Raw genomic sequence first — 13,612 nt, 5'->3', positions numbered from 1 at the left:
GACAAAACAAGGAGTTCTGGCAGCTTTGACTCTAGTCTTACTTAGAATGCAAAAGGCCTAAATTAGTCACCACTGCATTAAACTAAGTCGGACTTTAACTTTAGGTCGCCACTTTTTTAAATTTCCTTGTTTAAATCCAAGCCAGGCCCATATACATTCTTAACGGCCATACTTAGCACGATGATCTAATCAAAGCAAGTTTATGCTCAAATCCCTAGTCTTTAAAACATGAATTTCGGATTATGGTCATTTATGAAAGAAATAATTTTGTTATCGTTCATAATATGCCCAATATTTATCATTACTACAAGAAATACAGAATTTTAATTGTCACAACTGAGTATTACGAACCAGATGTACATAGAAAATGGATTTTAAAAAAATCTCTTTGCCCGTAAGACATTATGGCATATACTGGAAACTACAATCTGAATCTTTTAAGAAGACACGACGATGAGTTGAAAATATGACTGTATATTTACTCTTTGAAAATCTACCAAGAGAAGAAAACTGAGAATGAAACTCGTCTATGTAGTAGTGAAACAGAGCTGCTTGTTATTATTATTATTATTATTAGTAGTAGTAGTAGTAGTAGTAGTATCATTATTATTATTATTGATATTGTTAGTAGTAGTAGAATCGTTATTAATATTATTTTTGCTATTATTAATATTATTATTATTATTATTGCTAATATTATTATTATTATTATTAGTAGTAGTAGTATCATTATTAATATGATTATTATTGCTAGTAGTAGTAGTAGTAGATGTAGTAGTATCATGGTTAATATTATTATTGCTATTATTATTATTATTGTTATCATTATACGTCAGAGAAACTATTTCCCCATTTGAGTTAAGTCAAACCAACTAATTGAATCCAAAATTCTAACCAGTCCAAGCTCAACGCAACACCACCACCACCACCCACATCTCACCGCAACAACACCACACCCACATGTTCACCGCGACATCACCACACCCACAAGTTCCCCGCGACAACACCACAATCACATGTTATTGAACATATCCTGCCTTACCTTAAAGGCGAAGAAATGCTGAAACCACAACTTTCCGAAAACGAACGTAACACCTGCCATAGTGTATTCCAGCAACTCTGTCACACGGTCTCCTAACCACTTGAAAATGTCATATCCCCACTGGGTCCTCAGGATAACCAGGGCAAATATATATTGGATAGCTATGCCCCAAAACACGGTATGCCAGTGGACCTGTGAATATATGGCAAAAGAATAACGTTATAGAAATGAGTAAATCGATGGACACAAAACTGGAAATAAAATAAGATACTTCCTAATACAATGCATCATATTACAAGGTACGTAGTCACTTTCCTGACTTGATGTCGTCCTTATTCAAAATAACATGTTTCCTTCGACTAAGTGAACTTTTCATAAACCAATTTTCCCTAATTCCTCACCTGTCCTAACCGCGAAGCCATCACAAACTGACCTGCACCTTGTAAGGCCTAACTAAAATGTTTTCACCATTTGCAATTTCAAGGTCAATCCTACAAAATCATATATACCTCGAATGTATGCCAAGTTAAACGAAAATATATTTTACTGAGCGTTACTATTTTCTCTCTCTCTCATCCTTTGGTCGGTTTGACTTAACGTTTATCATCATTCATAAGTTAGCTGAGAGACATCATGGGATGACACAAATGAAAATCCTCTACGCTCGTCATTTCATAAATTTTATCTCGTATCTTGCTACGATGGTCCAGAGGGGGGGGGGGCATTGGACAGTTTCATATTTAAGGAATAATAATTGATTTTTAAAAAGTATATGTTTAAGAAACAACAACAATGACAAAACATTAAATGCATCACAGTATCTGTACCATGTAGCCCAGAAATTCACCGTATAATGTCAACATGATTTGCAACTTTGTATCGTTGATAAACACTGTTGTTAAATTTCAAAGATCGTACACACATATCATTACGACGAACCATATTCTTGTAGGTTACTTAGTGCAATTTCTATTTCAAGGTTTGAATTCAGTCCAAATTCCTTTTCTCTCTCAGTCCACATTTCTGCGAAGTTGTCTGTTAAGCATGCGAGGGGAGGGGGAAACAGACAGCATAAAGGATTGCGAAGTAAATGTGTACTATAGTAAATTAATTTAGAAAACGGGGATTATTAATACTTTTTATCGTTATTTTCATACGTCACTAACGATTAATGTGTGGAAAATAATCAATGATCTAGAATCAGTTGCAGACAGTCGCGAGAATGCTTATATATACGTAATATTGCGCCATGGTCGGATCACAATTTGATATACCAACAATATTGGTAAATCATATTGCTTTATACGAACACTTTAAAAGCCATGTTTTCTGGACACACACACACACACACACACACACACACACACACACATATATATATATATATATATATATATATATATATATATATATATATATATATATATATATATATATATATATATATATATATATATATATATATATATATATATATAAAAGCAAATAATTTATTTACCTGGAATACAGTGACAGCTTACAGCATTGTGAATTAAATGCCAAAACTTCCTAAATGTTTTATCACAAGTCAAATTGTATGAAGTTCTAATTGAATTCCAGTGGTATTCCAAATCAATTCCAGTACTGAATGTGTTGATTTGCATGTAGTCTCAAATGTGATAATGTGCCAGTGGCCTGGAATGTGGTGATGTGTTAGCAATCTTTTGATGTAACACGACAATATAATCCAAAAATATCATTGTCTAAATTTACAATAATTCCAAAGTAATGTTTTAGTTCAAGATATTATTGAGAACTTTGCAAGTCAAGTGAATAATTCTAGAAACAAATAAATCGACCCAAATTAAAAACTGAACATAATAACAACAATAACTCTGCTTAGGACGTTAAGGCGATAATGTGACTGGGTGGGACATCATGCTACATGTCTGCAGCACTATGCCCCATTGCTAGACTTCAGTATAAGCTGCCACAGTGCAGACATCGTAGCGATATGACTGAAAAATTGTTAAAGCTACGTTAAAAATTCAGAACACACAATACACTACATACACTAACCTAAAGTAAACAAGATTATATACCTATCAATTTAAGCAAGGTAGTAATTACTATTTCTGGAAACTTTATGGAAAATTTCCGTACTGTGAGTTTCTAAAATAAGAATCAATATCTTAACTTCAACTTAAACAGAAGTAAAAACTTTTACAAATGATAATATTCTGAATATCACCTTTTTGTATATCTTTGTTGTTTACCTCCTAGACAATATTGTCTGTACTGGGCTTTCTTTCATTAAGTGCCGTAATACTGACCAAACGAGAAACCGGTTTAGTATTTTGTAAAATTTTGCCATGACGTAAACTTTATTGCATGCCACATGTGTGATTAAAAGTGTTCATTAGGTACGCAGCTCTAGATAACGGCAAATAATTGTCATTAGGCATTATAGACAAAATTGGGTAAGATAAATAAGAATCCTAAGAGACAACTGGCCAATTTAAATCCAACCCATTATTGTGTCATATCAATAAATTTAAAGGTATTATATTTTGCAATCTAGTTTTGACAATCCGGATTTTATTTATCCAACTGTCATTTTTATTCGATGCAATGAATGCATGATTGTATTAAATGATATTCAAAATTGAACTCATTAATCTGAAGACCACGTTCATTGTATGTTTTTATCCGCGATTGTTTGCGACGGATTAGTGAGATTTGACTGTACATGAATTTGCATATGTCGTGTAAGAAAACACGAAAATGTCAATCCAATGTTCTCATCGAGTAGATTCAACAAACATCCTATGAAGATTAGATGTTCAGATAATTAATACCCAGCGATGGGTTAGATTTTTTCAGTTACCTAATGTGTGTATTTGATTTCAATACCATGAAGACATAGTTCTGGGAAAGACGTAAACATGGAAATGACATTCTGTCTAAAAACAAAGCCTAACTATACCAAAATTAACGATAAGCCAAAGCTGATATACCCAGTAGTATAGCCTATTTTATACAATCTAATGTTTTCTTTATGTAAATTATTCAACATTAGAATATGGTTATGTTTTAGGTTAAATTCACATCAAATTCAAAGCAAACATTTTAAGTAATTCCAGTTTTAATTTGTAAACGCTACACGGTGAAATTTACATTGTTATCTCACCATCCTTGAAATACATCACTTTATAACACATAAGCTTAGCAACCCAGGGTATATTGCGCAATGACACTCGCATAGTCGGACTTGAGATTGGTCAGCGGCTCATTGGAATTCAGAATAAACACCAATTAACTGACAGTTGTTGGAACTTATTCGTAGCTTTGACGAATCACCGATTTGAAATTAAAGCATTTGCAATAGCAATTACTGAGACACCATATTCATATACAATCCCTGCTATCTTAGTGTTATGGCGTTTTTGCTGTTTTACTGTGCATCAGAATTATGAAGATCGTTGCGTGGCAAGAAGAATAAAGTGTTTCGCCCAAAAATACGCCACGATAGCCCTCTCCGGGCTAATCAAATACACCGGAACTGAGCCCTTCTGGTTGCGAGTTCAACTCCTTAACCACTGAGTCGCTGCATTTTGCCTGCTGTTCTAGTGAAACCGATATTTTAAATATCTATTTTGGGGACTAAATTAGTGCAGTCTATATATGTTTCCAAGTCGCAAATATCCACGTATGCGATTGGTGTTTTTGTGGTGTGTGTGTGTGTGTGTGTGTGTGTTTATGTTTGTCAGACAGGCAGACAGAAACAGACAAAAGAGTTGCAAATAAAATGGTTCTCACCTTTGCGGGGTTGGTAGAGGTAAAATAAAAGATGATGATGTACAACGCTAGTCCAGCTACGGAGATTAAATTCCTTGGCTGCTCTATGGCGACATCCAAGACAATGTAGACAACCAAAAATATAAATACTCCCACTTTCAGGAACCTGTACATGTAAACCGATACAGGTTTCCATAATTACATAGAAGTGAACATGCCACATTCCACAATCACTACTTCAGTCACTGATATACTCACATAAAGGTTTTGAATATGACTTCTGCATATCGAATACAGGCATTTACATTAATTATTCGCGGGCTTTCGCACACGCACAACAAATAAAACACAATTAGTTACTGATAAAGAGGTTCTCTATTTTTTGTGTATCTAATATATACATTTACCTATCAATATGTGCATGATTGCACAATATCTCCTACCTTACTAGTGACCCCTCCACCAATATATATATATGGTAGCACGCGGTCATCTACTTTAATCCGTATTAAAAAGAGTAACAAGAACAACAACACAAATTTAACGCGATCCACCTCCTAAACTATAGAACTTTTAGAAAGGTGTTGCAGAATTGTCATCTTCCATACGACTGAAACACACATACTGTTGAAAGTTCCTACTGCGTTAAATGGAATTGATACAATGCTAGCACTGTAGCATTTTAAGTTCTCAACAACAAAATCGAAATCATCTAACAATATAATGATAGACCAAAAGCTACTCTGTGAATGACTAAACAAATTTCAGAGAGGTGTTACAAATATTCAACGAGTTCAGGACAAATCAACAATCTCGATATAGAAACAAAAATTATATTTGATGCCAAGTTTGAATGGGATGGAAGTGTGGTTAAAGTTAGTGTGCTAGAAAAGAACCCTTAAGATAATACAAATGTTGGTTTTCCCATTTTAAACATCACAAAAGCTTTGACACATTATTTCAGGAACAATGCTAACTGATAGCTTGCAAGCAGTGATGAAAACATTGGGGTAAATAGTACAGCGCCAGCCTGTGCAGCAAGATGGTAAAACAGTAAGACAATTAGAGGAATTGAGGAATTGAAATATGTATTTGAAGCTTATAAATACATAAATTTGCGTTAAGCTAACCTGAATGGACAACTTGAATATAGCATCAACATTACAAGTTCAGTATACAAAGATTCATCATAAACAGAACATTTCTGGAAAACAAAGTTAGATTCAAAAGTGAACATAGTAACTCATCTTAAGAAAAAGCTGTTTTAAAATGAACGAGTGGAATGGCAAAATTTGGAATAGTCATGGAAATATTAGTACGTTTAAAAGAATCGAAACATATTGCAAATTCTTTTTCAAAAAGTATCAGTTGTTATTAGATGTTTTTTAGGCTTGTTGATTACTCCGACATACAGTCTGTTAAGCATAGAGAACACGCTCGATAATTTTGTACCGTTTTAAGTAGCGGATAAAGAACAATATTTAAGACACCTACTATACGATCCTGAAAGTACAGTGGCTTACACAAATATCAATTAATTCTGGGAGAAAATTAAACGCGACAAAATTAAAATAAAATATGCTCAATTGAAAGAATGGTTAACTGAACCTAAATGTAACACAAGCAAGAGAGATAAACGTTCTCCTTCAGAACGGTATGTGACTTACATGGATTACCAGTGGGAAGCAGATATTGTTGAAATGTTTTGCAATTAAGATGTATCACGATACGACAAACAGGTTGTCGTGTGCCAAGATCAAGAGATTTGTATTGAAGATGAAAAGAAATCAAATGATGAATTTTTTAATGAATTTTTAAATATTTGGGAGCCTACAGGAAACATCATTCCAATAACATAAATGGTAGAAACGCAATACATGTATATCAGAATCAAGCAGCCCGGCTTTGCGTCTTTGGAAGGTAACAAGGTATTAGAATGTGAAGGTGTGGTAAAACCGTGCATTGGACAATGTCGACATGCAAACCCGAACCTCAACAGAATTTGTAATAATGCATCACAATCGACAATGCGTAAATACGTCGCAGTTCAACAATAAATTGGTGTACATGAAAAACGTACAAGGCGAATACCATATATGTATTGTCCTTTCAAAGAATAAATAGCATCATGGAAGTAATTAAGAGACAACATTTGAGGATACGAAACTACATAAAATATCTCAAAAACAATTACAGTGCAAAAGCCTACAGGTCAATCAATACGATTGTGATTCAGATAAAACGAAATGAAATTCGAGTAGATTCTGCTACAATCACGTGGTCATTTATGCCTCATTTAGATTTAATAGAACAGTATAACAAACAGTGAAAAAAAAATACTCATTGAACAATGCATTTTCCTGAATAACATTTCTAACATAAACAGTCCTAGTAGATCCATTAAACCTTAAACACAAAGAATTACCACAAAGTGAACAACAATGGGTTGGTTTGAGAAGCGTTTTAACAGCATGCCCTCAAACCAGTTCACCTTCAATGTGTGCTAAGATAAAAAGTATGAAAATCTTGATTTCACAGACATCCTGTAGTGATAGAAATATAACTACTTTCATAAAGTGTCCAATTTGATGTATCAAAATGTAAAATGTCACAAATCTCAAAGAGCAAAGCTGTTGGAGAAAACAAAAACTAATACCATTACTTGATATGCAGAGACTGCGCATGCCACATGTAATAATATGGTATTACGATGGAAGAAATGACAGTTTTGAAATGGAAATCGAAGAAATTTACGCACGAGTTTTTAAAATTAGTAGCAATTGTACAATATGAGCTTTACTCATTTCATCATTTTATATAACCTACTTCCGACTAGTAAAAAAGGATAGCCAGTAGAGCGTAGCACCCGCAACTCATTTTAATGTATCAAACTAGTTAACTCGCCTTATCCACGTCAACGTAGCAAATGAATTTACTGAGATAAGACACTGCTACTCAAAAGTTAACTTTTCCGCATAAATGTCAACAAACGTTTGACAGTGATGAATCAATGAAAAGATATAGCTCGCAGTATGACATACAATTTTTTCATAATCAGCCACACAGAACAGTATAGATTTCAACATTTGGTTTCAATATTTCATCTTGGCAGTTGATCAACAAACATGTTCTAGGCACTATTTTAGTGCTAGCGAAACGAGGATAGCTGCTATTTTATTTAAATCGGTGAATCTTTAACTTCAATCATTCAAATAAAAAAACATTATATATTTTCTCTCACTACAGTAGACAAATTTATTTGTTTTGGCTCGATTACATAAGCATTTTATTTTTTTCTCCTTGGGTTTTCTGTCCTGACTATATCATTCATTGGCGTGTTCAAATTTTCGTTTGTATTTTTTTTAGCATGATGGTGGAAATATATAGATGCTTTGATCCTGCCACATCTATACATAAATGTCTGATCATCTGATTCTTGAAGGATATGCAAATTTGATTTTAATCTTTCGGATAAAATTGCTTTCAAAATAAACAGTCATTGCATAGCTTTCATTGAGTATTCATATGTTCCATCTCCATATTTAATTTTAAAGTGTGCGTTTCCAGCATTTTATCAATTCCATTTAATGCAGTAATAAGATTTCAAAAGGTATTTATGTGTCTCAGTAGTAATGTACACCATAATTCTGGATCGACGTTTTAAAAGTCCAGTTGTTGCGGAAGAGTGTTTATGTGTTTCAGTGGTAAAGAATACGATAATTCTGGATCGAAGTTTTAAAAGTCAAGTTGTTGCGGAAGGAGCTCGAGCACAGTCGTATTGTGTGTTGTTTTTGTTTTGTTTGATTTTTCGTTTGTATATAAAGTTGTAAGGTGTAACGTACATGGCCTCGCATTATCACCATAAACATACTGGAGGTATTTATCCGTTGTTTTCACGTGACGTCACAAAACGTGTGTACTTCCAAATCCTCCACTTTGAGTCCCTAGCCACGCAAACCGGTATTTAACAACATTGTTCTTCCCGTATAATAACAAAGGCACGTGTCACTTTGTGTGATAGGATATCCTGATACATCACAGTCTGATGTGCATGTCAATGACCGAATCAGTGACTTCTTCCCTTCTCTTTTTCTTCAAGGAAAACATTCAAATTTCAACCATTTTTGTTATTCTTTCATAAACGAATAGATCAATCAATAAACAGACGCATAAACTAACTGACACACAAATAAGTAGAAACATGTAAATAATTTCAATATTCATGGGCTGAATCAATCATTAAGTTATCGTTCAAGTTAAAATCCAATCGTTGATATATAATTTCATATTTATAAAAGCATTTCAAGAAAACACAGTTTTGACATTTGACAATTGTGACGTCTGTGAAAACAACCCATATAGTGAGGTATGTGGGTTCGTGCTGTCAAGCACATGTGGTGCGATGTTTGGTGTACATGGTAGATAAATAATGACAACATCATAGTACAGTAATTTTTCAATACTCAGAATTATTTTACTTATTTTTGAATGTGCGGCTACATCACGTGCCTAACGGGTTCATCTATTTAAAATGTTAAAAAATTTTCCGTGCTATTATTAATTACATGCTTTCATCGTGCTTTCTTTTAATTACATCATACAGATATCTGAAATACTTAACACAGATAGCCATCTGAAATTAAAATAAAACCGAATGTGGCAATGTCTATAAACTTTGCTGAAAGTCCACATGTACTGTATTTTAAACAAATACACAGAACACCCCACCTCCTAAAAAATTCACACCTTTGCGTTCTTGCTGGAAAGAAATTGGATTTAATCAATCAATTTATCATGGTCCAGAATGAAACATTAAGAATATTTTTTAAAGTTTAATAAGTAAAACAAAATCCAACTCCTATAAGACTAAATCTCTAGAATTCATTAAACATCCATGTTAAATTATTTTAGATTGAATTTTGCTTCAGACTGTGTTGTAAAAAAATAATTGCAAACATGCATATGAAGATGCAATACGCATTTAATATAACAAAACAAATAAACTTTAAAATAAAACGCGACTTACTTTCTACATAATAATGAAGAAACTATATCTACCACTTACCATCTTGTAAATGTTCTAGCCTTCATCAAACGCTTAGATCTCATTGCACGCCCAACACTTTCAGAAAAGGTGTCCAGTTTGTTCTCATACATTTTGAAGAAGAGCTTTCCAATAATGAGAAAGACCGCAAAAACAGTGAATCCAAGAAGTCGGTGCGAACCCTCATCTCCAAAACGATAATACATAGCATATCCAAAATATGCAAAATAAGCAGCAACCAACATAAGAAGGATAATATATTTGATGGTTGTTTTCTTAACTTTGATGCAATCGTAACATCCCGTTTGTAGTCTTAAAACGCCCCTTTGGCATCCATTTAGGTCTTCTTCTTTTGCACTGGCTTGTCCATTTTCCATCTGTACTTCCGGATCTAATTTGACTTGCGCATTTGTTTGTATGGTATCTACCATTTCATAATGTGCATTGTTGTGTTCATCCTGAATGTACATAGGTTATATAAAGTGTAAATATAAGAGGGATATGACAGGTGATAATTCTGACAAATATGTAAAAGAATCCTTTTAATCGTATCTGATATAAAAATTGTGTAGAATTGATAGATTGCTAATCAAATTTCCATGTTTACGTTCATGTGATGTGGATAGGGTGACATGGAACTATATATATATATATATATATATATATATATATATATATATATATATATATATATATATATATATATAGACAGATAGATAGATAGATATACAGTCAGTTAGGTAGGTAGGTAGGTAGACTAGAGATAAAACAGACTATGGCTTCAAATTAAAAGTGGACGAACATATATGTGTGTCTATACAGAGACAAGTTTACAACCATAAAAACACAAATTTATAGACAGATAATTATTTTAACTTATATATACCTTATGAGTGTCATTTGTCATGAACGAGGGGTTCTCGTAGTCATCTGTGATAAAGGAGGAGTTATAGTAGTGCTGGTGTTGCTGCTCTTTGTCTGAAAGTTTCTTTAATTGTGTCAACTGAACTCCAGACATGTTGTATATACGTCAGTTGTGACTGTCTTCACTTATCTAAAAATGAAACAGATAGACGGTGTTAGGGTTAGGGGTTAGGGTTAGGGTCAACTAAGGTGATATCGGACGTAGCATCTATTTTGTAAAATGTACACATTACATAAAGGATTTTTATACTCTGCACCAACTCGGATGAAGGATGTCTTGGATTGGCGAGTATGGCAGTAATATTGGTTACATAAAAAAGATTTGAAACTTTGCTGGGCGGGGTAAGGGTGAGAGCATAACATCGTCAACTGGAGTTTCCCACCTATAGTCAGAAAGGTATTCTGTTACCAAACTGTAATTTAAATTCGTGCACTCGCTTATGTGTTATTTAGTTGCTATTTGTAGATAACAGCAACGAATAACCCTGGCTAACTGTAAAGTGTTGATTCTTAGGAAAACAAATAGTTGTCAAGACGCCAAAAGTTCTTTAATTTTTTCCTGGACGTTCAATTAGATCAAACATGACAGTGATAAGCCATTGACGACCAATTATGGTTCGATGCAGCTGAGATAACAATGATCGATGAATTTAGACTGAATACAATTACACTAGGTTTGAAAAATGCACATAAACGAGTAGAATGTACGAAAATGATATATTATAGAAGGAAAGGCCCCGGTAAATGATTGCAGTAACAGTTTTCAATTTTGTATTTTTCGGTACATCAGCACTTTAAAGTTTATATAGTGTAAAGGCACGCGAATGCTTTGCTCAAGGACACGCCACGCTAGTCAGTCTTGGATGATCCGAGTGTGGGAATCAAACACCGCCCACTTCTCGTCAGGAGTTCAACTTTTTGAAGACTGAGTCTTAGTTATCCTCCTTCATTAATACTATATCTAGAGTACAATATGTGCATGAACAAACATGTTTAATATGCACTTGATCTTATAAACTGATATAATGTTAGCAGATGTCGCTGTAATATCATCACAGTTCCTTGAAGTTTAGCGATGATATTTAATTTTGTTTCGTACTTTGCGGGTTTAAGTCAGACAGAAATAGGCCCCGATATTGTCATTCTAAGGCACAGAAATTCATGGAATAAACAAATGTCATTCTAGGCCACAGAAATGCATCGAGAAAACAATCACAAGTATTTATCAGTGTCAAACTTGCTCTTGTACGAAGGATATGGTAAAAAAGATATTTTAGATATCCTGAGTAACTATTCCCAGCAACAACAAATTTGATTTTACGTCAAGAAAACGAATAAATCAATCAAGAATCTTGTCCGTGACGTATGTAACTGCCATTATTTTGCTGCTTTTATTGTTATTTATTTTGTTGCTTGTTTTGGCCAGTGCGTACAAGGGTTATTGTGCTTTAACAACGTTGCCAATGCATACAGATATAACAGTACGGAATTCAGTTTATGCATTCAGAGTGTGCACTTTTCGGGGAAGTGACTTGGTAGCCACGAATATATTATCTGAGAGTCCTAAGGTTAATGACAGGTGATATACATTTGATATTGGAGGACAAGAGACTGTTCACGTGATAATAATAAAACATTTTAATCAGCATTTTTATATGCAATGTGCACCAGCATTTGAATCAACATTTGTATATGCAATGTGCAGTAGCATTTGAATCAACATTTGTATGCAATATGCAGTAGCATTTGAATCAACATTTGTATATGCAATGTGCAGTAGCATTTGAATTAACATTTGTATGCAATATGCAGTAGCATTTGAATCAACATTTGTATATGCAATGTGCAGTAGCATTTGAATCAACATTTGTATGCAATATGCAGTAGCATTTGAATCAACATTTGTATATGCAATGTGCAGTAGCATTTGAATTAACATTTGTATATGCAATATGCAGTAGCATTTGAATCAACATTTGTATGCAATGTGCAGTAGCATTTGAATCAATGCATTGTGCAGTAGCATTTGAATCAACATTTGTATATGCAACGTGCAGTAGCATTTGAATCAATGCAGTGTGCAGTAGCATTTGAATCAACATTTGTATATGCAATATGCAATAGCATTCGAATCAATGCAGTGTGCAGTAGCATTTGAATCAACATTTGTATATGCAACGTGCAGTAGCATTTGAATCAACATTTGTATATGCAATATGCAGTAGCATTTGAATCAATGCAGTGTGCAGTAGCATTTGAATCAAGATTTGTGTATGCAACGTGCAGCAGCATTTGAATTAACATTTGTATATGCAACGTGCAGTAGCATTTGAATTAACATTTGTATATGCAATATGCAGTAGCATTTGAATCAATGCAGTGTGCAGTAGCATTTGAATCAACATTCGTATATGTAACGTGCAGTAGCATTTGAATCAACAATTGTATATGCAATATGCAGTAGCATTTTAATCAATGCAGTGTGCAGTAGCATTTGAATCAACATTTGTATATGCAACATGCAGTAGCATTTGAATCAATGCAGTGTGCAGTAGCATTTGAATCAACATTCGTATATGCAACGTGCAGTAGCATTTGAATCAACATTCGTATATGCAACGTGCAGGAGCATTTGAATTAACATTTGTATGTGTAATATGCAGTATCATTTGAATCAACATTTTTATATGCAACGTGCAGTATCATTTGAATTAACATTTGTATATGCAATGTGCAGTAGCATTTGAATCAACATTTGTATATGCAATGTGTAGTAGCATTTGAATCAACATTTGTACAGACAGTCTGCAGTAGCATTTGAATCA

The 13,612-nt window shown here is 33.7% G+C and overlaps 1 protein-coding gene across 4 annotated transcripts in view; it reads right to left on the bottom strand.

Moving 5' to 3' along the window:
• Positions 1 to 13,612, bottom strand: part of LOC149776449 (solute carrier family 28 member 3-like) — a 51,501-nt gene that overhangs the window by 20,379 nt on the left and 17,510 nt on the right. For all 4 annotated transcript variants that reach the window (XM_089940869.1, XM_089940868.1, XM_089940867.1 and 1 more), the window contains exons 2-5: positions 10,750 to 10,917; positions 9,885 to 10,321; positions 4,841 to 4,985; positions 1,043 to 1,234 (exon numbers count right to left, since the gene is read on the bottom strand). In XM_089940869.1, the coding sequence (XP_089796995.1) occupies positions 1,043 to 1,234; positions 4,841 to 4,985; positions 9,885 to 10,321; positions 10,750 to 10,881 (906 nt within the window). In that variant the 5' untranslated portion in view covers positions 10,882 to 10,917. The remainder of the gene's footprint in view (positions 1 to 1,042; positions 1,235 to 4,840; positions 4,986 to 9,884; positions 10,322 to 10,749; positions 10,918 to 13,612) is intronic.

Source organism: Sinohyriopsis cumingii, chromosome 18, assembly GCF_028554795.1.
Source record: "Sinohyriopsis cumingii isolate HCF-2022 chromosome 18, ASM2855479v2, whole genome shotgun sequence".
Taxonomy (NCBI): domain Eukaryota; kingdom Metazoa; phylum Mollusca; class Bivalvia; order Unionida; family Unionidae; genus Sinohyriopsis; species Sinohyriopsis cumingii.
This window is presented reverse-complemented; position numbering and strand designations above follow the sequence as displayed.